This window comes from Neodiprion virginianus, chromosome 2, assembly GCF_021901495.1.
Source record: "Neodiprion virginianus isolate iyNeoVirg1 chromosome 2, iyNeoVirg1.1, whole genome shotgun sequence".
Lineage (NCBI taxonomy): Eukaryota > Metazoa > Arthropoda > Insecta > Hymenoptera > Diprionidae > Neodiprion > Neodiprion virginianus.
Genome location: NC_060878.1, coordinates 9,912,807 through 9,939,145, shown reverse-complemented (window position 1 = coordinate 9,939,145; position 26,339 = coordinate 9,912,807). Strand labels below are relative to the sequence as shown.

General features: G+C 38.6%; 1 protein-coding gene across 3 annotated transcripts in view; it reads left to right on the top strand.

Annotated features, from left to right (window-relative positions):
* Positions 1-17,120, top strand: part of LOC124298226 (5-hydroxytryptamine receptor-like) — a 53,464-nt gene extending 36,344 nt beyond the window's left edge. For all 3 annotated transcript variants that reach the window (XM_046749957.1, XM_046749958.1, XM_046749959.1), the window contains 4 exons: positions 8,186-8,332; positions 8,987-9,142; positions 11,963-12,123; positions 15,279-17,120. In XM_046749957.1, coding sequence (XP_046605913.1) covers positions 8,186-8,332; positions 8,987-9,142; positions 11,963-12,123; positions 15,279-15,714 — 900 coding nt within the window. In that variant the 3' untranslated portion in view covers positions 15,715-17,120. The remainder of the gene's footprint in view (positions 1-8,185; positions 8,333-8,986; positions 9,143-11,962; positions 12,124-15,278) is intronic.
* Positions 17,121-26,339: the final 9,219 nt, after the last annotated feature.

Sequence of the window (26,339 nt, the reverse complement as noted above, 5' to 3'; positions counted from 1 at the left end):
CTATTTTTCATTTCAGCATGTACATCGGGGTGAGCCAAAATAACCAACCTATCGAATCTGTGGTCTTGAAAGGACCTGTTTACTGAGAAAAAAATTCTCCCGTTTGAAAAAATTTTTAGCTCAATTTTAAAAGGTGTCGCTGGGCATTTGAAATTTCCCATTTGAATAACGCACGGTAAATTTTTTTTTTTTTTTTATCACTTATCTATATTCTCTAATTTGACAAACCATCAGGGGGGTTTCACTGAAATCCAAAAGTCGCTGCCACAGCAGATTATACAGGTGGTTTCAATTCGAAAATAGATTCGTGATCAAGTAGTCCATCACAACACCACACACTTTAGATGACTTATACTGAAAGAAAACGATGAAATTTAGCTAAGTGAGCGTCTAACCGCGCATGCGCAAAGTTTGTAGGATTTTCATGCAGGCTGACCACCTTCAGCTTCAGTTGTCAAACTTAGCTTACGAAGGTTACGTGAGCGATGCGAAGTATCTCAGGATAATCATACGCCAATCACTCGCCGCAGTGATTCGGAAGGGTTTTGCAGGCTTTTATTCTTAACCGACCGATAACCGATGACTGCGACGAGTCGCGATAAACAATTTAACTTCAACTCGGAAGACTTATACATTTTGTTTTTCGGTTCGAGTAAGTTGGCCAACCTGCGTTGCAAGCGACGATATTTCCGTGATGCGATCTCACCCACCAATAGATTTCGGTTATTTCGCGCATGCGCAGTCGGTAAAACAGTCTGCCAAGTTTCACCGTTTCCTCTCGGTAGGTAGGTACGGATGATCATCGTGAAACGAAGGCTTTCAGAACGTGGAATGCACAGGGTGAGCCCTCGCAAGATAAAGCACATCCAGCGAACGTGCAAACGATGGTCGCCGGATGGTGAGACGCATAAAGGTCGTGGGGTGGCTTAAGCTTGCGGGGGTAAACGGTGTTGCGTTACAGCCAGAGGCTGCATGTGTAGGTGACAAGCTGGTGGGTACAAAATGCCATGGAAGCATCCGCAGCGTGGCGGGGATCAGGAAACGGCGGTCCTTCCGGCTCTTCTCGCATCGGATATTGCATACCTGTATATTGTGATCGCTATTTTCCACCGACGTTCTAGCCGCCCCATCGTCTTTTGCACCCTTTGGAAAAGACGTCGTGCTAACGACGCTGCGTGCGAGAATAACGCCGTCTTTTAAGGATGTAAGGGAATGTACAGTCAGGTTGAAAAAGCTTTGGGGTAAAATCGTGATGGAACATTATTTTCCTTCGAATAGAATAATCTGCACTAATCTATGGGTATAAGTTACATTTAACTAGAAAATTCGGATGAAAACGGTACAGAGAATAATTTCATTTAATATCAGTGAAATTGCATTATTCTATGATTTTTTAAGTCGTTGAAATTTGAAATCGCAAGAAAAAAATTTCAAAGATATGATCGATAAACTTTTATTACTTGAGATTCCAATTTTTGACGATCGTTTCTTGCAAATTCCTTCATTTTTATTTACCCGAATCTCATTTTGAACTGATTATTCGATCTATTTACGACAAAATATGATGAGAAAATGAAATCTTTACTGATACATAAACACACAGCTCAAATATGTGTGATTAAAGACCTGGATGAAATAACGATTGAACAGGATTAAGGCTGGCAGCAGTTTATTCGAATAAAAATTTGAGCACTGGTTGGAAATTTTTTTTTTTGTAATCAATCAACGGAAGAATTTTTCACCTCATTTTCCTTCGTAAAAATATGTTACTTGCTCCAAAAGTTAAGTTCGCGGCTTTCTAATAAATTTGAAGTAACAAAATGAAAGTGTGATTATGCCGACGTATTTTCAAGGGGTTCCGCAAATATGTCAAGGGTGAAAAGTTTTTTTTTTTGTTCTTGGTTTTGCAGACCGCAAGGTATATATCATACCTATATAATATAATAACGGCGTCGAAAGCATATTTCTCCGAATGAATAATGGATACGGAACGCTTATTTGTAAAGCCTTTCGGAGTGCGTATACCCGTGGGCGTTACTTTCCCGTTGTCTGCAGCGCCCTCGACATTTGGACCTGCGAATGAATGCAATGGTCGATTGGTTTATGTCTCTGTACCATTTTTTGATCGTACAGTTGACGGCATTGAAGAATTGGGCATAAATCGGCATAACGGTGTTGCCTGAGCGAAGTTTTTTTCAAAATAATTTCTCAAATTTCGGGTATTTAAAAAGTGGTATTCTCAGTTTTAATAATAACAATATAATCATTTACCGCGGTCAACAAGTTAAATAATTGCGACAAGCTAAATGGTCTGTACAAACATCGAGAGAGAAATGTTTTCAAATTCGAGTCGAGTATAAATGTAACTTGACAAACGTGAATGTATTAGCGAAAGTTGACAAGTTCTTGAAATTCATGCGCGTATCAAGCGATATAGTTATGAATATTCATTCGTCGCCGTAATATTCGAATTCATCTAAACGCGTTAAATTTCTACGTAACATTCACTCGCAATGTGCTTATACCGGAAGGATTCCTTGAAAGTGAACGATGCGAGCCACGCTTCGCCGTCGGATAGGCAACCGAAGTTACATCTAGAGTACTTGCCGTGTGTAAAATGTACCTTCGGTTGCCTATCTGACGGCGAAGCGTGGCTCGCGTCGTTCACTTTCAAGGAATCCTTTCGGTACAAAACGGTTTCAATACCGTTGAAACGAGCAGCATTCGAGTTGTGTTTGAACAAATTCGCCGAAAGGGTTGGTTTACACACCTATACGGATAATGAAAAATTAAATAACTCCGGCATCTGTTTCGCGCCGTTTCAGGGGATAGAGTTGAGTAATTGAGGTGGGAAAAAAAAAAAGAATAAAACGAAGTGGCGACGGTCTCGAGGTCATCCAACGCCATGAAAAATGACCGGGACAGATCTGATGTGGATCGTCAATGAAGGTAGCCCCGTATGAATGTTTGATCTGAATACGATTACTCGGAAGTGAAGTAAAGTGAAGCTGCCCAAGTGGCATCGCCCGAAGTTCAACCCTGGCCCTTTGATGATGGCCGCCAAAAGCTGCAGGCCATTGGTGAACACCGCGCGTTCGGGATAATTCAACGTTAAATGCGTGTCTGCCTCTCGGAAAGGCTTAATTACAAGAGTGCTGTGCAGCAGCCCCTCTTTGCTGCTTTTTAAATTCATTTCGCCACTGTGACAATCCGAAAACCGTACCGTGTCCGTGACGTAGATTAATGCTGTAAGTAAAAGCTCCGTGAAATGAAAAAGATATTAATAAAAGAAAAAAAAAAAAAAAAATCCTCTCACCGTTGTACTGACAACATTATTCTTCTCGGTATAACGCATTATAAACAGAGGTTTTGAAGGTCCGAATACCTCAAGTTAATAATATCGAACCCGGTAAAAACAACTTTCCCCGCACCTACTAAAATTAGTATTTGCGAATTTTCCGTCTCAGTATTTCGCAATTATGGACTGATCAAATCCCATGAAAAGCTTTTTGCGGTAATTACGGTAAATGATTTACGCAGAATACAATTTTGACCTCAAGATAATCGTTGAATACCTTAGTTTCGATAAAGTTATGGATTTCTGGTCACTGTACATAATACATAAGCTAAGTTTACGATCTACCAAACCGTCTTTGACCGACTTGAATTCCAGATTTGAATGTATACACAATATACATAAAAAACTTTTGTGTTCCACGTTTTTTTTTTTTTTTTTTTTTTCATACCACTTGTCATACATTTCCAAGTCTCGCGTACTTCTGGCGATAAAAAAAAAATAAAAAAAAAAAAAAAAAAAAAACAAACAACCGACCTATTTCCCAACGATTGCGTTCCCGCATGGATGACGAGAGCTTATGCATACCTCCTAACTAGTGAACAGACACGCGTGTAATGCATCGAAGTAACATTGCGGTGCATAAACGCTAACCGTACACAAGCGAGCGAGGAAGCTACGCTACTAATTAACATGTCGACTGGTAAACATTGACTGTTGCAGCGTAGAAGGATGGCGCAAATGCTCATTGTTGGATGGGAACACTGCACCTGCATACGTACACACCCTGTATATCCGGACAATGAGGAATAGCGAGCGAGAGAGGTAGAGAGAGAGAGAGAGAGGAAGAGGAAGAGAGATAACCGGAGCTTGCACCGGAGGGCTCAAAACTTCCGCCCCCATAAATCCATGGGGAATGCTTACCGGCAAAGCAAACAGACTCGTTTCCCTAAGGGTTAGAGCTAGACGGGTAGCCCTAGTTGCCGGGAAACGAAACCGTCAGAGACAGCCGATATCATTGTGCACAAGTGATTATTCGCGACGGGGTGAAACTGCGCGTTAGGCACTATAGGCTGACAATGAAAAGTATTTGCCCCAAGGGAGACCGCGTGGACGGGGTATGGGGGTGGGGATGGGGGATGGTAATCGTTTAATCGATATTAGTGGTCCATGGGGTAAATGCCGTGTCGTGTGGGGAATGGAATTCGGCGACACCTTAGCTCCGCGTAGTGCGTAGTGGGAAATTCCGTCCGTTTTCACCCCGCATAGCCGTTCCTAATTTTCTTGTAACTTTGATGTATGGCACAGTAGGGTGGACCTTGTTTGGAATTTTTAGCAATTTGACCTGAATACCCTCGAAATTGCTTCCAAATAACGATACGGAAGTCTTCTCAAAAGCACAGGGATCTGTATCAATCGTAAACCCTATCGCCAGTTCTCTGAAGTTTTTCATTTAACCCTTTCAGTCGCAGCGAGATACTCTGCCTCCAACATGAAAATATTTTCATCTTCTTGTCTTATCGCAGTTTATATACAACTTCTAATGATCTTTGTTACTTCGTATATTTCGATTTTAAATCCGACATATCGGATCCGCCATTTTGGATTAAAAAATAATAAAATTCTGACGTCAGATACTCCCGAGTAATAAAATTTAGGACCAAATATCGTGTTGAAAATTGTGCGATTGGAAGGGTTAAACATATGCAGGTTTTTACCGAAATTCTGTTATACGTATATTTGATCGTGAGATCGATTTTCTAAAAGTCTGTAAGTGTAAGAAATCAATAAGCACTGCTGATGCTGTTTGATAAAAATATCAGCATCGTAAACGAAGCATTTTAGGTCGATTGTCCACTGATATCAAACTCACAAAAAAGTTAAATTCTAGTAGCGTACAGCTGAGATAGAATGCTCCATAGACGATACTGATATTTTTATTTAATATTACAATCAATGCTCACTGATTTCTCACAGTAATAGAATTTTTTTTTTCTTTTGTACGCAAGAATTCAGTTTTGCTACGAATATATACTGAAACGTGTGTATTGTCTGTAGCCAACTTCACGCAGCCATTGGTTTAAGCGAAGGTTTGAGGGTTGAGATATAAATCTGTGCTTTAGAAGAAATTTTTATCAATTTATTTAAAACCGATCTGGTGGGCGATCGAGTTAAAATTATTGATGTAGTAATCTCGACCGTCATCGAGGTCAATTTTAAATTGCATGTGCGGATCAGCGTACAGTCCAACTCTTTTCATTTCTTACCATTATTGAAAAATGTAATCAACGATGCAAGATGAAAATGAGTCCAATTTTTTTTTTTTCACCATGGTCACACGTATAACTAAATTTTCTTTCAAGTGCCGCGATCATTTGATGTTGTTGAAACAACAAATTGGCGTTGAGGTCTCGGTTAACTGAAAAAAAAAAAAAAATTTCAACCATAAGTTTCTATACAACTATAATAACACACACACTGACGATGAAATGAAAACCATGCCACATTTTCTTGTGTCTGTAATAACGGTAAAATCGGTATTGTTACGATAAACGTTTTCCCTGAATTTCCTCGTAACTATGCGTACATGCATGTACAAAATTGTAGTAGAAATTTGTTTGCCGGTGACCCTTCGGTAATTAATTTCTTGCCGGTATTTGCGGCACATAACGTGTTCTATGCATAGCCTTTTAATTACACCGGAGTCAGTCGAGGGTTGTACATTCTTCTCTTGAGCCGTTACGTTGCATGCGGTTGAGAATAATTAATAGATTTGAATAACCGAATTCCGGGTTGCGAGCAAAAAATTTTGACTTCTTTTTATCTTGGATTCCATATTTCTTGGTCGGGTTTAAATGCCTGGTGAAAATCAGAGATCGAAACGATTAAACGACAAAACAGGGGAGAAAATTTGATATTTTACCCACCTACCGATGTATTGGCAATTCATTTAAAAATAATAAATAAGTAACAAATCAATAATCACTGAATAAATAAATTCTTGCAAGCTACGTGTTCATCGATTAAAAAATTGTGATCGGTCGCATAATTGCAATCATTATAGGTATAGTGCTGTATTGAATCGCAAAAGTTATACGGATTAAAGTGAAATAATTATAAGATCTTCCTGAATTTGTTGGTCATGATAATTTGTGCGACAAGATATGGTTTCATTGAATTAAATTTGATAGTATTAACTCGAAATCTTGCCGAAAGAAATTTCTCATCGCGTTATGTAATTTGTATAATTTTCAGATTGTATAATAAATTATATACAACCGATTGAATTTACAAATTTGGAATTCAAAGTCGGCAATGATAGTAATATTGACAATAACGAGGGAAGATGACTAGATTAAGAGCGGTGTGTTAATATTTGACGAGTCTTCCAGTAATTCGATAAGGTGCGGACGCTTTTCAATACACTCGAAAGGGTTGGCCAAGAAAATTTAATTTTCTAATTGCTCCCTTCGGATTAAAACTCGTAGGTTGGGACGGGAGAGAATAACAAAGGGTTATAAACAGAGAGTGAAAACTTCATGAATAGAGGAAACAAAATTACAATTATAATTCGCACCATATTAAATATGCGACCTTCGTTCGGGACGTGATTTGTATAATGGGCTACCTTGCCCTGCAGGGTAGAAATTAACCCGCGGAGTAATGAAGCTAGAATCTACCAATTAGGCTCGTATTTCTTGGGTTCCAATTTTCGCACTACGTCGCTTCATTACGTAACGTACGGTATATATTGAAACGGTGAAAATGTATATGTGCTTAAAGCTTCAACTGCGTGATAACAATAAATAAACAAACACACGCGTTGGATCCTTCTATGATCACACTGAAACCAAAAGTCGTGGATCATAAGGCAAGGTGCCAGTATATACCTCTATAGTGAATTTTCGACACAGCAAAATAAGGACTTTGATTCAAGTTCGCCCGTTTTTCAACCTTGTGATCGAAATCAATTTTATCCACAGGATAGGGAAGTATCGCTGTGTGACAACAGGCTTCGGATCCGATAGGAGAAGTAAATCCCATTCGTGTGCGTATATCAGTTTAACGACGTAAACAAACGGAACAAGTACTCGGCACGTCCAGCTGTGCTCTGGTCGATGGTATTTGTGTTCGGCTCAAAAGTTAAACCGTCCGGAAGCCGGTCACAGGTTGTTCATTTCGCTCCCTTCACATTTTTAATCCCGGTGAACACCGCGTTGCGAAACTCTTTTTTCCCCTGGAACGACGCACGTGTGAATTGCTAATGGCGATCATGGATGGATAACACGCGAATTGAACGGAGAGACAGAGTGTTTTTCTTACACTATCCGTCAAGTTTGAACTCCAACTTTAAGTGGAATTGAAGCAGCTGTTTCAAAAACTCGTCTGCAAGAACCCAAATTTTATTACTAATTTCTTCTGTGAGTTTAGTTTAATCTCAATTTCTGTTATTAGTTAGTAATTTTATTCATAACTACGACATTCCAGAGAAATGCTTACTTTGATGATGATAAAACAGCAGTTTTCTTCCTTATCACTTACCGACGGAAAACGAAAAATCCTCAGTCGATAAGATTGATCATGAGGAATATAAATTAACCTGAACAGTATGTTTCCAGTAAGAAATTTAATTCTAGTTGTGATTTTTGGGAATCAATAATAATCGGAAATTCTAGAAACTTCTGTTCAATCACGCAAATTTCCAAAAAAAAGAATATCTTGTAAGGGGACTTTCTGATTTGGTGATCACTTGGAATCGTGCCTCAACAAGTTTTCTCATTTGCCGAGAGAATGAAAGTCAGAGACGGAAATGTTTGAAGGAACTTGAAAACTTGGTGAGCAGCCAAGCCATTCACCGACTATTACACGGTGGTCTTTTTGATGTTCCAGATTAATTCTGCAGGATGGTCGCTGGGTCCGGAACTGTGCGACATGTGGACGAGCAGCGACGTCCTCTGTTGCACCGCTTCGATTTTGCACCTCGTGGCCATCGCCGTGGACAGATACTGGGCGGTGACTGACCTCAATTACATTCAGGTAAGACAATTAAACGGCACTCGACCCTGATCTCGGTGCTTTTGCTCCTTGGAGTCCTTCCTTGGTCCCCTCGAAGCTGTTTTGTCGACCTCGACGACCACCCCGCACTTTGAGGATCACAAAGGAAAGGTCAAAAGTCTATCCTGGCGTTACTCGACCCGATACCCCGAGCTTCCACAGGTCTTGAATGACCATTTCCCAGCCCCAAGCCCATCAAATCCTCTTCTTTCGCTTGGAGAGAATGGCGGGATAGAAGCTAGTGGGCGTGTTTCAAAAGATTGATGAATCCGATGTGATGCTCGTGTGGTACGCAAAATTGATTACATTCAATTGATACTTCTTGGTGATTGCGAAGGTAAAGTTGTACAGGTTGAACATCTTCTTAAGGACCATTGGAATGACACGTGAGCGATAATTTTCGATACGATCATTCTACGTAATTTCAAGTGGATAACTTTACAAGTGCATCGATCGTTAGATACTTGTACGAAAAGACTTTTTTTCCTACGTTTGTACGGATATCTACGTGACACTTTGGTGAAATACGGAGAGGGGACTATTTCTGTGGTAATCAAAGGCCACCCTTCGCGTCAGATATACGGGTAAATTCGACGAGCCATTTCAAGACGTCAATTACTTGCGATTGGGTTTCAGGCCCGAAATCCACGGAGAATCGGGATGCTGGTAGTGGCAGTCTGGGTTGTATCTTTGGGGGTCTCTTTGGCGCCTCAACTGGGGTGGAAGGATCCTGGCTACCTGGACCGCATCGCCGATGGCAAATGCGTCGTTTCCCAAGATGCGGCGTATCAAGTAAGTTCACCAAACCATTGGCCCGTAGCCTACCGATCCCTTCCGCAAACGCAAAGGTTGGATGTACAGAATTGCGATCATTTTGTTACCGACAAGACAATTACGAGAACTGATCAACGGAGGAAGTTGGTAACCATAAAGACCCCGCATCCGACCTCTGTGAATTTCAATCCTCTGGTTCCCTCTTTAAAAGCAGTACCTGGAGCAAAGTTTCGGTTGAACACGATTAGCATCCCCCGAACTGCAGGGCACGATCAGTTAACAGCTAAGTAAGAAGAGCGGGTTACTTTCGGTTCTCAGTTTCGAGCTTCAACATTCAAAATGACAAAGCAGACTGTACAGTGAGGTTTCGGTTACGCCGCGGGATTATAACGTCGGCTTAAAACTTCTCATTTATTATCCCGACCTTCTCATCTTCTTATCTCATAAAGTCACCGAACTATAATGAGCTCGACAATAAGGGGCGTAGGAAATATTACGGTGCTAAAGCAAAAAAAAAAAAAAAAAAAAAAAAACTCTTCAAAGAAAATTTTCGCTGACGCGGCGAATTATCTCAAAGCCTTCAGGGTGATATGGGAGAAAAGCGAGCCTGTTTTCGAAGCTCGACATCGGGGTGTCGGTTTAATAACAACAACTACATATACATCGGAAAGAATTTCCGCTACCATGCGGAATTCAGTGGGAAAGTATAACGCACGGTTGGGCTGAAATTTTTAGAAAATAAAACAAAACGATCACTTCGGAAAGGAAAGTTTTTCCTCATGCCGGCGTCCAAAATGCGGGGTGAAATCCACCGCTGTGGCTGTTTTTGCTGTTATTACGAAGACGCCGCGGGTGGATTTGGAAAAGAGTATAAGGTATGTGCTTTATCAGGGGCTGTTAGGTCGGTCGCCTCTCGAGGACCGGGGAGTTTTCGAGTGGATGAACGTGTAGTTTTAGACGAACAAAACAACACCGGTAAGGAAGGAAGGAAGGAAGGAAGGCGGGGAGTCGGGAACTAAACACGGAGCATCGCGTGTGCCGGCAGTGACTGATCGAATTATGGCTTCCCTGGAGCGTTCCCCGTCGCTCATTCCTCGCTCCCCGTTCCCCGTTTTCTCACCAAGAACGTACCCCGCTGGATCGTTTCGATCCCGCCTCACGAGCCAAGAGTCAACTTGAAATTGGATTTTTCCCCCGATGTATTCCGCGCAATAGAATTAAAGATCACTGGGAATTACAGAGCCTGTCTCCTCTCTGGCTTTTGGTTAAGAGGCGTTGGTGGGGGCGGGGGGTGCTAAACGCTGAAAAGTATCCCTTTACTGTAACAATTTCCGGTCCCTTCCGCGCTTTTTTATTATCTATCGTCGGCCCTGGTCAACCGCTTTGTTAAATCTCGAGGCCGCGGTTAACGAGGATGGTGTCGAGGTCGAACCCCGTCCGAGTTCTCATGGGCAGAGTTCCCCGCCGGTCCATCCCCCCCCCCTCCCCCCCTCCTCGGCCCATTAATCCTCTTGTCGAATTCTCCAGGTATTGAGCCCCTATCGATCCGCCCAACTGCAGGGGTAATAAATACCATTGCCCCGCATACGCCATTCGGTATCCTTCGCTTTCTATCTACTCTCATATCAAATAAATCTACCCCCAGATTTCTCGGTATTCTATCGCTGTGTATTGGCCGTGTAATATTCACGACCCAGGGCTATCATCTCCGGGTCACGTCGCCATCGTCACACTGTGCTATCCGCACCTGATTTCGAGACCTTGTGCTATTTGCTCAGTCCAATCAAGCGTGCAAGCTGCATGTGAGGGTGATCGAATTTGGGTAACTGTACTGCACACTGATCATTGTGTGTCCAGGATACATCCTCAATCTCTCTCAAACAACACTGAGAGAAATTTTTAGTTCCGTTTACCGCTCAGTCCTTAACTATTTTCATTTTTTACCACAATCGAAAAATGTAGTTCTAGGCAGAAAATGAAAATTAGTTTTCTAGCCGTTACCGGAAAGTCTAGTATCCGTTACTAATCTTTCTCATTACGATCATTGTTACTATATTTTCTTGTGAGTTTTGCGAAAATTTAATGCTTGTGCAACAATAAATTGATGTTAAAGCTTTGTTTAACTGAAAAACTTTCGAAAGGTTTTTCTCTTCTCTCGAATAATTTTCTTTCAGATGAATCAGTTGGTCACTTTATTCGCAATGCCAACATTTATTCTAAACAATTCGTGTGTTTGAAACTGGAACACACAAAAATTATACGCAACAATTTTTTGTACTCTTTGTATGGGAAGAATTTCGCGAATTTTAACAATCACAGGAATCTTTTATCATCACATCAAAAAGCCAACTAAATATTATTTCATTCCCAGTTAGAACTCTCACCGAACGCATGTAATACCGGTGGAATATCAAAAAATACTATACAGTAAAGTAAAGTCATGCTATTTCAACCGATGTTAAATTTTCTAAGTCAGACAAAGTTGAATTCGATCCAGGAAACAATTTCAAATCATCGACTTTCATTCGATTTCTTGTAAATTTGTGAATTTATTTCAAGCGTTACCGTTCTTGGTTCGTTGGTACTTGTAAATTGTAAAAATAAAAAAATCGGTAATTCCTTATTTGATTTTCAATTTTTCACTTTCGTCTTTATATGTACATAGAAAGGCAAAAAAGTTTACCTGACAACTGACTGTTAATCAGATAGCTTTTGAAATGAAAAGTTATGCGTATTGTATTGTTTTCAGCTAAAAAAAATCGTAACGAGTAATTGTTTTTTCTCAGCCAATGATTAGATACCCTTTGTAAAAAGAATTCTTCCAATTATTCGTATCAGATATTCGCTACCTGCGCTACGTTCTACGTACCTCTTTTGGTCATCTTGTTCCTCTATTGGAGGATATTCCAAGCTGCGAGAAGACGGATCCGGAAAAGGCCAGGAGCGGCTATTCAGCCGCCCCGAGAACGAAGAGGGATCCTTCGGCTGGTCAGCAAAAGGTAAAATGCTCCGGGCTATTATCATGCAATTAGATTGCTTTAGTACGTCGCGAAATATTGCGTCAGCTGAAAATGGCGGAGAAATTCTCCGAGCAATATTGATCTAGTAATTCGACAAATGGTGAATAAAGTTGAAAGTAAGGCTGGGCATTTTTCTTTGACGATTTACTTCTCTCAAAGGTTTCCCGCTTCGCGTGAACGGTTTACTCAATGACTTGAATCTTGTCACGCCCACGAGCCGCGTACTTTATAAAAAGTTCAAACGCGGATGAAAGGGAGCGAACTGGCCGTAATATAATGAGGTTCAATTTTCGCGTGGCGATCGGAAGCTCGTATCGTATTTTATAAACCTTACGAAAGCTGCGCGTGACGCTGAATTGCCAATGACATCAATCGACTCTCACAGTGGGAGCTTACGGCTAATTAACTTCGAGAGGGAGTAGGTGCCCTGTAATCGTCTTATTGGAATTCAAGTTTGCTTCGGGCTTTGGTTGACTTATTTCATTCGGTAATCACTCCGATTCGATACAAGGCTAAATAATATACGCGCGATGCATACTTGTGGCGGAAGAGATCGATCAGAGAAAAAGTAAAAGAATGTAAAACGTTTACATTTTCTTTCGTTCTTTTCATTTTCTTTTTTCCATTATTTTCTCAATAAAACCGAGTTGCGGCGAACCGAATTTTTCCGTAATTATACGATTCAATGCCTGGCCAATTACCGAGGTAAAAGTTTTGCGCGGTTCGCTCACCCCGCTTAGTTCTGAAATTAAAATTTTGGCAAGGCAAAGGAAAATGCAAATCAACGCGTCGCTCCGTTTCTACGCCATTCGCCGTAATTATTTGGATTTCATCCCGTGAATATCAATGCACAAAAACATTAATATTATACATAGACACGAATATTTATACGTGGTATTCGGTCAGATGTCATCGCTAATCCGTTCCCCAGCATGAAAATCGTAACTACGCGTTTCAGTAAATGAATTCTCACCCAACCGAGCTCTCTTGTAATTAATTCACTCCTAAATGTCATCAGCCAACCAAAGCTCCAGCTATATTTCACGCGTATAGTATCGCGATGGTATATATTTGTTTACGTAATAGTATGATTAGAAGCCTAAGATTTTGAAATAAATTTCACGTTCCGTTCAGAAATTGAACGATATTGACAGAATAATATGATAATTGCATTGAAGTGATAAAAACCGTGACTGCGTTGAGACTTTTAAATTTAACTCAATGTGATTGATTTCGGTAACTGTTTGATGACTTTTGTTTCATTAGCTTTCACATTTGATCACGTTTATATTCGGATCGATAAAATAGAACCGCAGCTGAAATCGAAGCGAATTGTTTCGGTCTGACTCGACACTGACTCCGACTACTGGCGATTGATACAAACGAGCGGTGAACGACGCTTCTAAATTACGACTCTCCGATTTTGCTCTCGACTTGCTCTTACAATTAATCTCCGTCCATTAATGGTGTAGGTATTTCGGAGCAGGAGAGGAAAGAAATTAGAGAAAGAACTAAAGAAAAAAAAAAAAAAAACGTTCACCGGTACTTAAGCTCTGCCGACAGTCGATTCTTTTTCCGATAACCGTGTGAAAATCGAACCCGAATTGAGTTGTGAGTTTGTTCTTGGCCGTATATATTTGCCGATTACAGGCAAGTTCTTCATCATCAGACTTCAGGAGAGCATAAATTCCTCGGGACAGAACTAATTGCTTTTTTGTAAAGCGATCTGCAGACCTTGATAAGACAAAATATTTTTCGTTTGTACATTAACAGATCACAAACTGTGAATAGCGTTTGTAAGAATACAAATTATAGCAAATGTAACTTTTAACGTGTAAAAATTGGTATTCTTAGGCTTCGAAATTCTTTTACACCGAAAAGAAGTAAATAGTTTTTGCCACGCCTGAAAAATCAGAACCTTCAATTCACAAGAAATAGATCAAATCAAGTTCGAATGAAATAAAAAATCAATTAGTTAATCAAGATCGATCTTCTTTTTGCAGAGATAAAACATGTGTGATCGTAACTTTGAGACAAACTAACGATCAAGATTCCGTTAAGATTATTTTGATAGATTTTGAATTTATAAAACAAACTGCAAGAAATTTCGTTCAACCTCGATTTTATGTAAATTCACGTCATGCTTACCGAAGTTTTGATGCTCACCGAACCGTGGATATCTGTATAAAGTTTCTCATTAGACTTTTGACTTTTTTACGATGCGATGCCGCGCGAAATCTGCTCAACTCGATCTACGGCTGGGCTTTTGAGTTTGATCCGATAGCACCTACAACTTTTGTCAAGGAAAGGGAAAATAAATGGATTTCTTGATATGTATTTCTGAGCAACGTGTGACCCGTGAAAAAACTTCTTATCGTCACTAAACGCTCAATATTAGAAAAGGAATTTGCCAAGTTCTATGTTTCTGAGCTGTCGCCGGGAATAGAAACAACTTATCACTTGGTCAACTGATAATTCCGAAAGATGGAATTTGTATAATTTCTCAAATTTGAATTTTGTACAAAATTATGCATCAAAAAATTGACCACTAAAACTTGTCAATTACTGTACAATTTTTTTGTATTCAATAATATACTAGTTCACATATCAATTGAAACAAGTCTTTCCTTATTGCTTTCTTTATTATTTGCAAATGAATTTGAGGGGTGATTCTTACAATCGAAAAACACCGGATCTGGCATATTTCGAAACAGTACAATGTACGGTTGAACTAAACGTCGGGTGCTTTCGTCGTTACAACCAGTGATATTCGATACACCAGGTTATTTCATCGAACTGTCACACGGGCAATTTCACATAGAATACAGACTAAATTCGCCTGCATTTATGCAATTCTGGTGTAATTTTACCAAAATCCGCCTGCATTTATGCAGCCCAAAATAAAACTTACACACGTGTACCACCGATCGTCAAAACAAAATCGCCTGCATCTATGCAATCAAAAGTAAATTTCACAAAAATGTATCACCGGTTGTCGAATCGCAGGCGGTATTCGACATATTATTGTTTCGAATTGCATAGATGCAGGCGTTTTTACGCCGTACGTACGTTAAATCGTCCGTGCGGGGCAGTTCGTTATTTGAACACACGTTGAAAAAGTTGGGAACTCGCAGGCCGAGGGAAGAGTCGACAACGGCGTTCACAATAACGCGATCGACCCCGGACAACTCTTCGGCGTCACCGGAAAAGACGTCTTCGTACAACGGTGCGAATCCACCCGCAACGCCGGCTCCGAGTCATTCGGCAACGAGTTCCTCGGGCTCGAAGAAGACCCGGGAAACCATCGAGGCGAAGAGGGAACGGAAGGCCGCGAAAACCCTAGCGATAATAACCGGAGCGTTCGTCGCCTGCTGGCTGCCCTTCTTCCTCGTCGCTCTGCTTCAGGCACTCTGCGAGCCCTGCGCACCCCCCGATTTAGTAGCGAGCGTCTTTCTGTGGCTCGGATACTTCAACAGCACCCTCAACCCTCTGATATACACTATATTCTCACCGGAATTTCGACAGGCCTTCAAGCGGATGCTCTGCGGCACTCGGGGAGGTCGTGGCTGACACTGGGTTTAACTGCCTGCCGGGGTGACGGCTGATCCACCCTCGCGGATTACGCGGACCGGGGGAACTTAGCGACGACTACGCCTTGCGCATATTCGATTCTCGATTTTCAATTACTCTCGATCGAATTCAACGAGTTTTGTTCGCAAATTTTTAATTCATCAATTTTGGTCTTCTTCTTTCCCCGTCGGACACTCGTTTTAAGGGGTGACTGACCTTGATCGTTTCACTGGTAACGGATCATATTATGTACAAAAAAGAAAAGTGCTCAATCTGGCAATGGATCATACATATACATTTTTGAATAACTCTGATGTTTCTTGAAGGATTTGGACGAAAATTCGTACACTAACGTTTTAGGTGTCATTGAATTCAAATTTTGCAACAGAATTGAAAAAATTCGATGTCAGGGATTCAGAATGGTGACTTCTAATACTGGTAATTTCTACTCGGACTCAGCACCCTTGTACCAAAATGTCAAGAAATGGAATAAGTCTTTTGAAACTTGTTACTCGGGGGTTTTAGGGTCACTGATAGTGAATTCATCGTCAGAATTTAAGAATTGCAAAATTGACCGTCCAAAATGGCGACATCAATACTTCAAATCCCTACAGGTAAACCAAACTTTGAATTTGAATGTGACGAAACTTAAAATATACTCACACAGCATAGTTTACTCACGAGTGGGTGTAAAAAATCGGAAAAACCTAAAATCAGAATGACCAGAATTCCGAAAACCCAAAACGAAGAAAGATCAAAGTGGTGAAATTTCACCAATACAGAAATTCACAAAACTAAAAATCTTTAAACATTCGGAATTCCGATGTTTCGGATTTTTATATTTTCTTACATTTGAACCATCGGAAATTTTACACATTTAGAAATTTGAGCGTCGAGTTTCGGACAATTCAAAACTTTGATGTTTCGTCAAAGTTTGATTTCTTTACTTCAAGTTTCTCCACCAAAAAATTCGGAATTTAGCGCTTTCGTAACCTTTCAAATTCCGAATTTCAACCCCACCCCAACACGTCGCAACCCTTTCAGAGGGGAAGGAGCCGAAGTTTTTGTTCGGCATTAATGAAGTTTAAATCTTTTCCTCCCAGTATAAGATTATTAAAGTTTCTCCGTAGATAATATCGTCAGAGAGAAAATTTTAGCAGCTGGCGCAGGCAGTAGAGGCGCGATCGTGACACCTGATTTACCCAATCACCCTCGCATTGATGCGGAGTGTAGACTCTGCGTCCCAAGAGGCGACGCTCCGTCTATTCCCCCGATATAAATTCATTCAACGACGAGACGTGGCAGCGCGCTGGTAATGTGGATTTGGAACAAGTGTATTCTCCACTCAATTATCGCGGAAAACGTAATTAGACGGCGTATAATTATCTTATACATATATACATATATATATATATATACATAAAAATAACACAAAATTACGTAATATCACCGTTGGTTCTTGATTATTAATTTTATGACAATTCGCGGGAAAATTATACCCTTCACATTTTTCCCTGCACAGGCATAGAAATGTCTTACGTAATTTAAATATTTTCCTCTTGCTTTTTTGTTTTTTTGTTTTTTTTTTTTGTTTAAAATTTTTATCGGTTTAAAATAATTGTCTTGCGCCGAGTGAAGACAAGCGGACGAAGCATAACGAAAAAAGCGATTGGAAGAATCCAATGAAATGAAACAAAAGCATGGACTTTGCGATCATTTCATCAATTTCAACTATTCTCGAGGCACATGTCTCGTTCTTTTTTACTTTTTTTTTTTTACCTTTTTTTTCTTTTCTCATCAAAACGCCATATTGTGTTGCGCTGTGTAATTACCGTTGCCATGATAACTCGGTTACGAATCGGTGGAAAAATGACGATTTCTTAATTACCTTACGGTCTAAATCGTGAGATAATTACTCAACTATATACTTGTATAATTTATCGAGAAAAAATGTGGTACTTAAGCTTGTTTCTAGATGCGCTAGATTTTATATGATGTAGATAAAGTACACGGATTAAAATTATAATCCACACGTGTTCTGCATATATACATATATCGCAACAGCACGAGAGACGGTATAAATAAACTATGATCGTAAAAAGTACTGCAAAATGTGTATACCTATAATTATTTTATGTATATATATATATATATATATATATATATATATATATATATACTTGAAATAAAGTAAGCTTGTAGAGTGCAGTTAATTAGGTTTAAGCTTGTAAGTCTTGTTCTAAGAATAATTAAAGCGCGTTCGTTCTATCGCATTAAGTCAGCTGCTTCTCGTCTCTTTGGAGAGCCTACGATTCTGCTTATATTCTAGTAGAAAGGAAGAAAAAAAATTATCCACATACATGTATCGCATTGTCACGTGTGTAAGCCTGAGCGTTGTTAAATCGCCACTTTTGTGAAATTGAAAATGAAGAACGAAAAGAAAAGAAATACATATATACATAATAAAAACACAAATAAAATTAATGTACAAAAAGGAAAAAAAAGTCTCAAGATTTGACGCGGGATGATCAAATCGGAAATTGACTTAAATTTGAATTTTTCATCACGATTCATTCGACGCATATAATTAAATTAGTTGCTCAATAATAACAGACTGATTGAGTGTGAGCTGAATTTTAAACAATACATACATATATATATTATTTATATATATAAGTGTTCTATTGTCTTTGTAAGGTGCGTGCGTGTAAAACCGTTTGGGATATCTGCAATTAGACATTTCTGTAATACGCAATGTTTGAGTTGATAGCTTTTTTATAAAACGACGTTCTAATCTACCCACCACTTGAGCCCCAGAGGTGCAGGTTGACAGAGAGCGTCATACCTTAGAAATAAATATGGAGAAAATATACACTAACAATAGTCTGTAATGAGTGAACGGCGACGAGTGTGTTAATCAATTGTATGATTCATTATAATATTGTATTGAATGTAATAAGTATATATATATATGATTATACATACATACATATATATATATATATATATATATATATATATATATTTATTTATTCCTCGTTTGCGATGGGTCCAAAATTGATCAGTTTTATAGATAAAATATATATCACCACCCCTGATAATACAAACATAATACAAAACCGTAATAATTGCTTTGTGTAAAAGTAATTGATTAATTGATAATATATAATACCGCAAATTTATCAGTTGAATGAAATTCAATTTAAATGAATATATGTATAATAATAATACAATAATTTTATCGCTCCGTACGTTTGCGTATAAATGGAAACGCGCGAAGCGAGTGATAAGAATAATAATTTAACAGCTATATAGACAGTATGTGGGTACGTTTGGCGGTGGTGATACACATATTCGGGTATACGGGGTGGCATGTCAGCGCTTACGTGCCAATTATAATATATATATAATATCGAAATTATGTACGCAATTTTACGCGTGTATCGTCGATGTGTGCGGTAAGTCCTTGAAGAATAATATTATATAAGTAGGAATTCACGGCGAGAGAGAATAAGCATAAATAACAATAATAAAATGTGTAATAAATGACGTCACATTGCTATTAGTAGAGAGCTATTGTTATGTATTGTTGTTGTTGAGCTCATCTTGTAAGATTTGCAAAAAGTGAATTTACCTCGTTAAGAATGAAAGATAATTGATAAATAGAGAGAAAAAATAATAAATAATAATAATAACGCGTGTATCCAGTTATTACCAATGTCGTTACTTTGTGTGATATCTATTTTATGTTTGAATTAGGTGTTAAGAGAACAAGAGATAAATAAAAAAAAAAAAAAAACGCGTAACGTTGCAGAATCGACTGCAAGTAAAATTCTACCATCTATACAGTTAAAGGTATAATAATTATACACATTACGGTTGTAGGATTGTATAAAATATTTACTGTCACATGATCGAAACTATCGATAACATTATGCCTGTATATAAGTAATAAGTATTATAACTTGTGAATTAATTATGGTAAAAATCATTCCTTGTGTAATTATTTTATTCATGTTCTATACGCACGTATATCTATCTATATTACGTATAAATAAATACATGCTAAATTATTATAAATAATCGATCGTTGCTTGAAGTGCGACGAATGGGAGAGTGTATAATAATAATGATGATTTCAAACGCAATATAATTAATGTACGAAAAGTGCATAAAAGGACGAGTATAGGTGTAAATCGTTAAGATTATCTTCTTGTGTATTATCGCAGCGTTAAATAACTATAAGAATGATATGAAACTTAAAAAATGATGTACTAACATACATATACACACAACTAAATAAATTCTGCTACATTACATAATAACGATTTGAATGAATAAATCAGTGAAATTACACGTTGTAACGATATATCGTTGAGTTTGAATAAATTAAATAAAACACGAGGCAATTGACACATTTTTTATAATCCAGTATGAAATCCAGTCGCCGTTGAATATATTCATGTTACACGTGTTGGGTTATACAAACGACCTGCGAACTGCCGGAAATTTTACAATCAAACGTAACCGTGGCTTTACACCTTTTTAAACCTCGCACAAACTTCTTCGATCATTTTTTTATTTCTTCTGTTTCTTGAACCAGTCCGTTGACTTCAATCTAGTATACGATGACTTGAATTCAATAATTTTGATTCACTTAGTTTTTTAAAATGATTCAGTCAAGCATATTCCTTGATTCAACAAAAGCCTTTGTCGCGATCGAGTTAAATATTGACTTAACGGAACCTTTTTGATGTCTTTCCGAAATTCAGTCAACCAAATATCATTTCATTTGAAGTTTACGTATTGTACCTTCAAGTCGCATGTTTGTCGACAGAAACAGTTTGGTAATTCAAATAAAATAAGCGTGTGAATCTAGCCAGCAGAAAATTTGCATCGATCGAATGCCTTACTTTGTTGATCTAACCGAAGCTTGTTTCGCGTAACTAGTTGAATCAGTTGCACCAATTCGTTTACGAGGTAAGAGAAACACCGCATGCTTTGAAACAAGTGAAGAATGTATTCATCGCACACGTCAGTATGCTAGTACTGTAACCAGCCGCTAGGCGGCGCACTTTCTCGCTACGGAAGTAGCTTCGGAGATACTTATAACAGCGAGTAGTCGGCTGTTCGGTCAGGAAGTCGGATACAGATAATGAAAGATAAAAGTGGCAATAGACCGATGTGGTACGAAGTAAGCGCAATATCGACTTTGGCGCCATCGATATTGATGAGATATGTATGATTAAATCGACGCGTCTTAATTAAATATTTACAAATTTACGTGTACAAGTTCTCGGGTATAACCTCGTTAAATATAAAGTAAATCCGATCGAATTTCGAGTCAACAAGATTATTATCAATCACATTCGATGAATACGCACCGTACGACCTAATTACTTTTATGTACAGTCAATGCAAAGATTCTTATTGTGACAGCGAAGCAAACTTCACTTACCTGCTTTAACCGTTGTGAAACTCTTGACTCAACGTAATACAAATTCAATTTACTTGAATATAACAGTTTAATAATATTTTTAAAATAAAACATTTGAGGTGCGGTCAGTCATATTGTTATACATTTCAATCACATATTTCCTTCGTACAAAATTGACATTATTGCAAGGAACTCGCGTCGCGTTACATTGGATAAATTGATAATCAGCCTGATCAATCGAAAGTTTGATTGCATCAAGGTGTCACAAGTATGAGATCCGACAGAGGTATTTTGTTGAATCAAGTGGGTAACAAGTATTATGTTCTCCGAAACGAAAATTTCTTGACGCAAATAATCCCGTTCCTCCGTGTGCAAACTTGGATTCAGCCACTTTTACCGGTACAAGTGTCGAGTTTTCGTGAGAATTTGGTGGTGCTCAAAAAATCATAACCTAATTTATTACTATGGTGTGTTTGAAACTGAAAACTAGTGCTGTTGAATCCAAAAAACAACTTCGATGTGCAGATCGACTGTAATTAATATTTCTTTGGCCTGTTTTTGCATTCATTTCTCAGAAAAGAATCGAGGCTTTTGTATTCAGAGTGTTGAAAGTGATCCCAGGAAAAGCAACTTGCGAAACTGTAACGGAATATCCTCAGTTTTGAGAAATTCGAAGCCCAACGAGCAAATACATTTCAACAGCGAATTATTAGAGCAGCCTGCGAATAGCAAGAGACAAAAAACGGTGATCAAGGTAAGTACCGGTATTGTTATTTTCCATAATTTGAGTAATCTTGATTTCTCGTCTAAGGATGTCGGATTATTTTTCCAAAAAACAACGTCAAGTCAAACCAGTCGAGGTTGAAATTAGAATTTCTTTAAACACTATTTCAAAGTTATGAAACTTTCGGGATGCCACGATTAGATATTTTTGTGCGAAAGAAGAGAACGGAGTTTCGATTACGGTCAACAGCGATTTCGTTGACCTTGATATTTGAGTGGCCTTAGTAATATTTGACGTCAACTTACCCTAGGAGTAAGCGTAGTTTTTCGATAAAAAAAAAGCAATATTTAGACGAAATATACGATTTTCTTTTTAATATCCGAACTTTGTTAAAAAAAAAAAAAAAAATACGAAACAGGTTGACAATAAAATACAATTCTTGTATTGTCCTGATATTATTCGTGAATTTTGGCGTTCGAGAAGAATTTACGAATCACATCATGATTATATTATAAACTGTCTCAATCCTTACAATGCTACAATAACATAAAAAACATTACTTTATTTGTAAATTATACCTTCTCAAACACGAAAATTGAAAAAAAAAAACAAATCCTTTTCTTAGCCGAGCTTGATTTGCTTACAGGCGAGATTTCTGATATTTCTTGTATACTTCAAACAACGCTTCGTCCTAAGAAACGAACGAACATGCAATAAAAAAAAAAAAAAATTCGGATGTGTGGTATTTTATTTTATTTCACTTATTTATTTATTTGTTTTGTTTTTTTTTTTTTTCTTATCGAAGATACGAAGTCTTACACAGACCTTCGACGGTTATTGAGAACGTCTGAAAAATTCCTAACGGGTTATTCGTGCCTTCATCTCCGAGGCCGTAAATACGAAACGCGATAAAAATGGAGGGTTATATAAGAATGCGAATATCACTTCGAACAATACACGATTCCGTTTACTGCCAACCGTACGTTCGTAGGCGCCGAGAGGTGGGTGTGTAATAATAACCGCCATTCCTTTTCAATCAGGAGGACAAACAATGGTCAATTTCAAAATCGAATCAGCCTGACGACGGTATGCGTTAAAACGGCGCCCTGCGTGTGAGGAAATCAATTATTCCGCTCTTTTATATTACACACACACGCGCATATATATATATATACATACATATATCTATGTGCTTATGTATAGGTTATATATGAAAGGATTTTCCTCCCTTACAGTGACAGCAGAAATTATATCCTGCATAATAACTTATCCGTTTACTCTATTATGCCACTGACAACGATGAGAACAACCCTCCGAGTTTATGGGGCGGTGCCGTGCGTTCCGTTCAACACAATACAAGAGAAGGGAATATCCGTTATCGAAATCTCACGAATCCTTTCTATTTTCGTCCGGCACCTAAGGGTTAATCACTCTTGAAGTTTTAGGTCTGCGCTGATCGCGTTCCAACTATCGTTCGATTATCGCAAACTGTTATTGTTTTTGGCACGTTTCGACGCAGGAGGTGTTGGAAATCGAAAGAATAAAAGGAAGAGGAAGAAAAACTGTCGTCGTGAAATATTTTGTAAGGTTTACAAGCCTTCGGGCTTACAGAAATCTTACAAGGAATGGGGTAGTTGCGTATAATTTTAACATTTTTTAACTCTGAAAATCGTACGCAAACAGATTTATTCACTAGTTTCAAGTGTAACGTATGACGGATAAGAAGTTTCTTCTCTGCATGCACGATGTGTAAGGACACTCCAATGTGTTGATGTTGCGTTTACACTTTTTGAATCTTTGCTTCCGATGAGAAGCCCGTAAGACAAGCAATGCCGTCTATTGAATGATATGCGGATGCGCAAATCATTTATCTACGAGAGAATATTTGTTGAAAGAACGTAAATTCGAATGTAATGTATGACACCGTATGCTTTTCGTCAATTTTATCAACACCATATTTTACAGCCGACGGGTGCTTTTTTTTTCTACGTTGTCAGTAAACTTTTTACAACGTCGAATGAACTCGAAACTACGTCACATCGTATTACTTCTTCTCAAACTTCATGTCTTTATCAATATTTGATGGTGACGATTTTACGATTTCAAAAATCGATTTTGTCAAATACACATGCATTTAATTATCGAACCCGATAGCGACACTTTTCGATAATAACTGTAGATAATCGCGTTTTCCGGGATTTGCAAGAAACGCAGAAAACTTTGTACATCGGACAGTATAAAATGAACAGACAAAATATTTCAAAGTTGAGCATCTTTTTTATTTTCAACTAGACAATATTATGTCAGGTTGGGTTATTTCGTCGGAAGTTACGCTCCCGTATTTCCCTTCCATCATCCGTTATATACGAAACCGGGGCACATGTGGAATCGCCTTTGGTTTGAAACGGTTCAGCGAACACGGACCAAGAATAAATGCCTTCGTGCCAGGGCCGTTTTCGCACAACATTTGTTTTGCACCCCGCCGCGCAGCTTTCGCTCCCTCGATATTTCCTTTGCTTATTCCTATTTCTTCACACATACGCGCACACGTGCACGTACCTATATTGCCTGATTTTATTTTCCTTTGTTCATCATTCAGGACTTTTTCTTACCCTGCCTGTTTCCCGAGTTACAATTCGATAAATACCCTCAATTCGCAACGCGGAGCATCTGACGGAACACACGGATTCTTATCACGTATGGTGTAAGCCTGGCAAATAGTGAAAGTGGAAAGTTAACGGCTGGCTTAAGAACCGAGGCCTACAATGATGGGTATCAAACTTAATTCCAGTTACCAGCTGAAACATCGTATCGCATTCTTACTCATTTCAACCTTCGTGTTTGTCAAGATCTTGCCTTTGATATATGAGGTATACCCACTAGGGTTAATCTTTACGCTGTAGACTTTCCGTTTATACGTAGAAACGGAGATATCGATTCAGATAACTTGAAAAAAATATTTTTAGCTGAAAATTGACCGAGTAACTCTCAAGAGACAAATATTTGAGAAAAAAAAAAATGATAATAATAAATATGGAGATACTGCACGATGAAAAACAAGGTGATTATTTGAGTGAGGTTGAATTTTTGGATGAAGAATGAATAACGATTTTTACTTTTTTATGATTTATCTTTGAACAAATCAGATTATTTTGGGTGTTTTTCGTGTGGAATTTAACCCGATGTGAAGCGTAAGCTTTGAGGCAGTTTGTTGTCTGGAATTAGTTTGTCACAAATAAAAAATAAAAAATATTCAATATTCAATGTATACTAATCGTAAGTTACGTAGAGTTTTTTTAAAGCTGCTAATTTTGGATTTTCAATGCAAATTTTGAAAATTGTCATACCTTCTCATATTATCGCGACTTCTACTTTTACCATTTTAAAAGACTGAAGTCACTTACAATTGGTTCTTCTTGAATTTGTTGTATTTAAAGGTTAACAAAATAATAATCCAAACAGAATCAAGAATACCAAATTTAAAAATTCTTCTTACATAGCAAATATAATATAAATATTACACCAGCCTTCGGTATTATCAATGACAATGAACTCACAATTGGCTACAGATGATTATTCAATTTTTGAGGTATAATTGGCAAGTTTTTATAACCTGAAACTTGATCGATAATTCGCACGAAGATGAAACTTGCTTTTTCCGTTATTCGACAAAACTGTGTTTCTTAGGGGGGGAATAAATCAAAATTACATTATTTCCGTCCGTCAAAGCTTTTCGAAATGTGTAGGTGTAAAATGTAAGAAATTGGCATCATGAATACTCATTATGATTCAACGAAATTCCGATTTCCATTACGTTCCATTAGCAACATCGCCCGAATTTCCGACTTCGTTAATTCCCCATTATATCGAATGGTTTGGTCGCATTGCCAGCATTAACGAGGTCCTATGAAAGCACCTCACCCAACGCTGGTTCTCATCGTTACTTTAACGTTAATCTGAAATTTCTGCCGGGAGTCGAGACCAGTGTGTTTCCTTTTATTTCGCCGCGCATGAAGCTTGGAAACTTGAAGTCCAACGAAAACCGGCGTTGAACAGACGAACGAGGAAAGTAGCCGAATGAACGGAAAACTGGAACGGAACTTGCCGCGCCTACCGTAAAATAACCGTAAAGCTCTTCGTCTCGAGCCTCTCTAACGGTTATACGGGTAAAATGCAAAAGGCATAAGCGTTGGCCTAAGTGCCACTTCCTAGCGCTCGGAAATCACCCTTACGGCCAGGCGTTTGCCCCCAGCTCTCGACTTTGGGCAAGAGTAATGCATCGCTGTTGGAGCCGACCCTCTGTCCTTGACGGATCTGTTGAGGACAGGTTCCGCTCGCTTGGCTATGCATGTTACTACGTTATTCAATTATCGCGGCACGACTACCCGGAAACACTCCACTGTTCACCCTTCACCTGGGAGGGGCAAAAGGGGCGGCTCTACATGCGAATAGATGTCAGGAGCA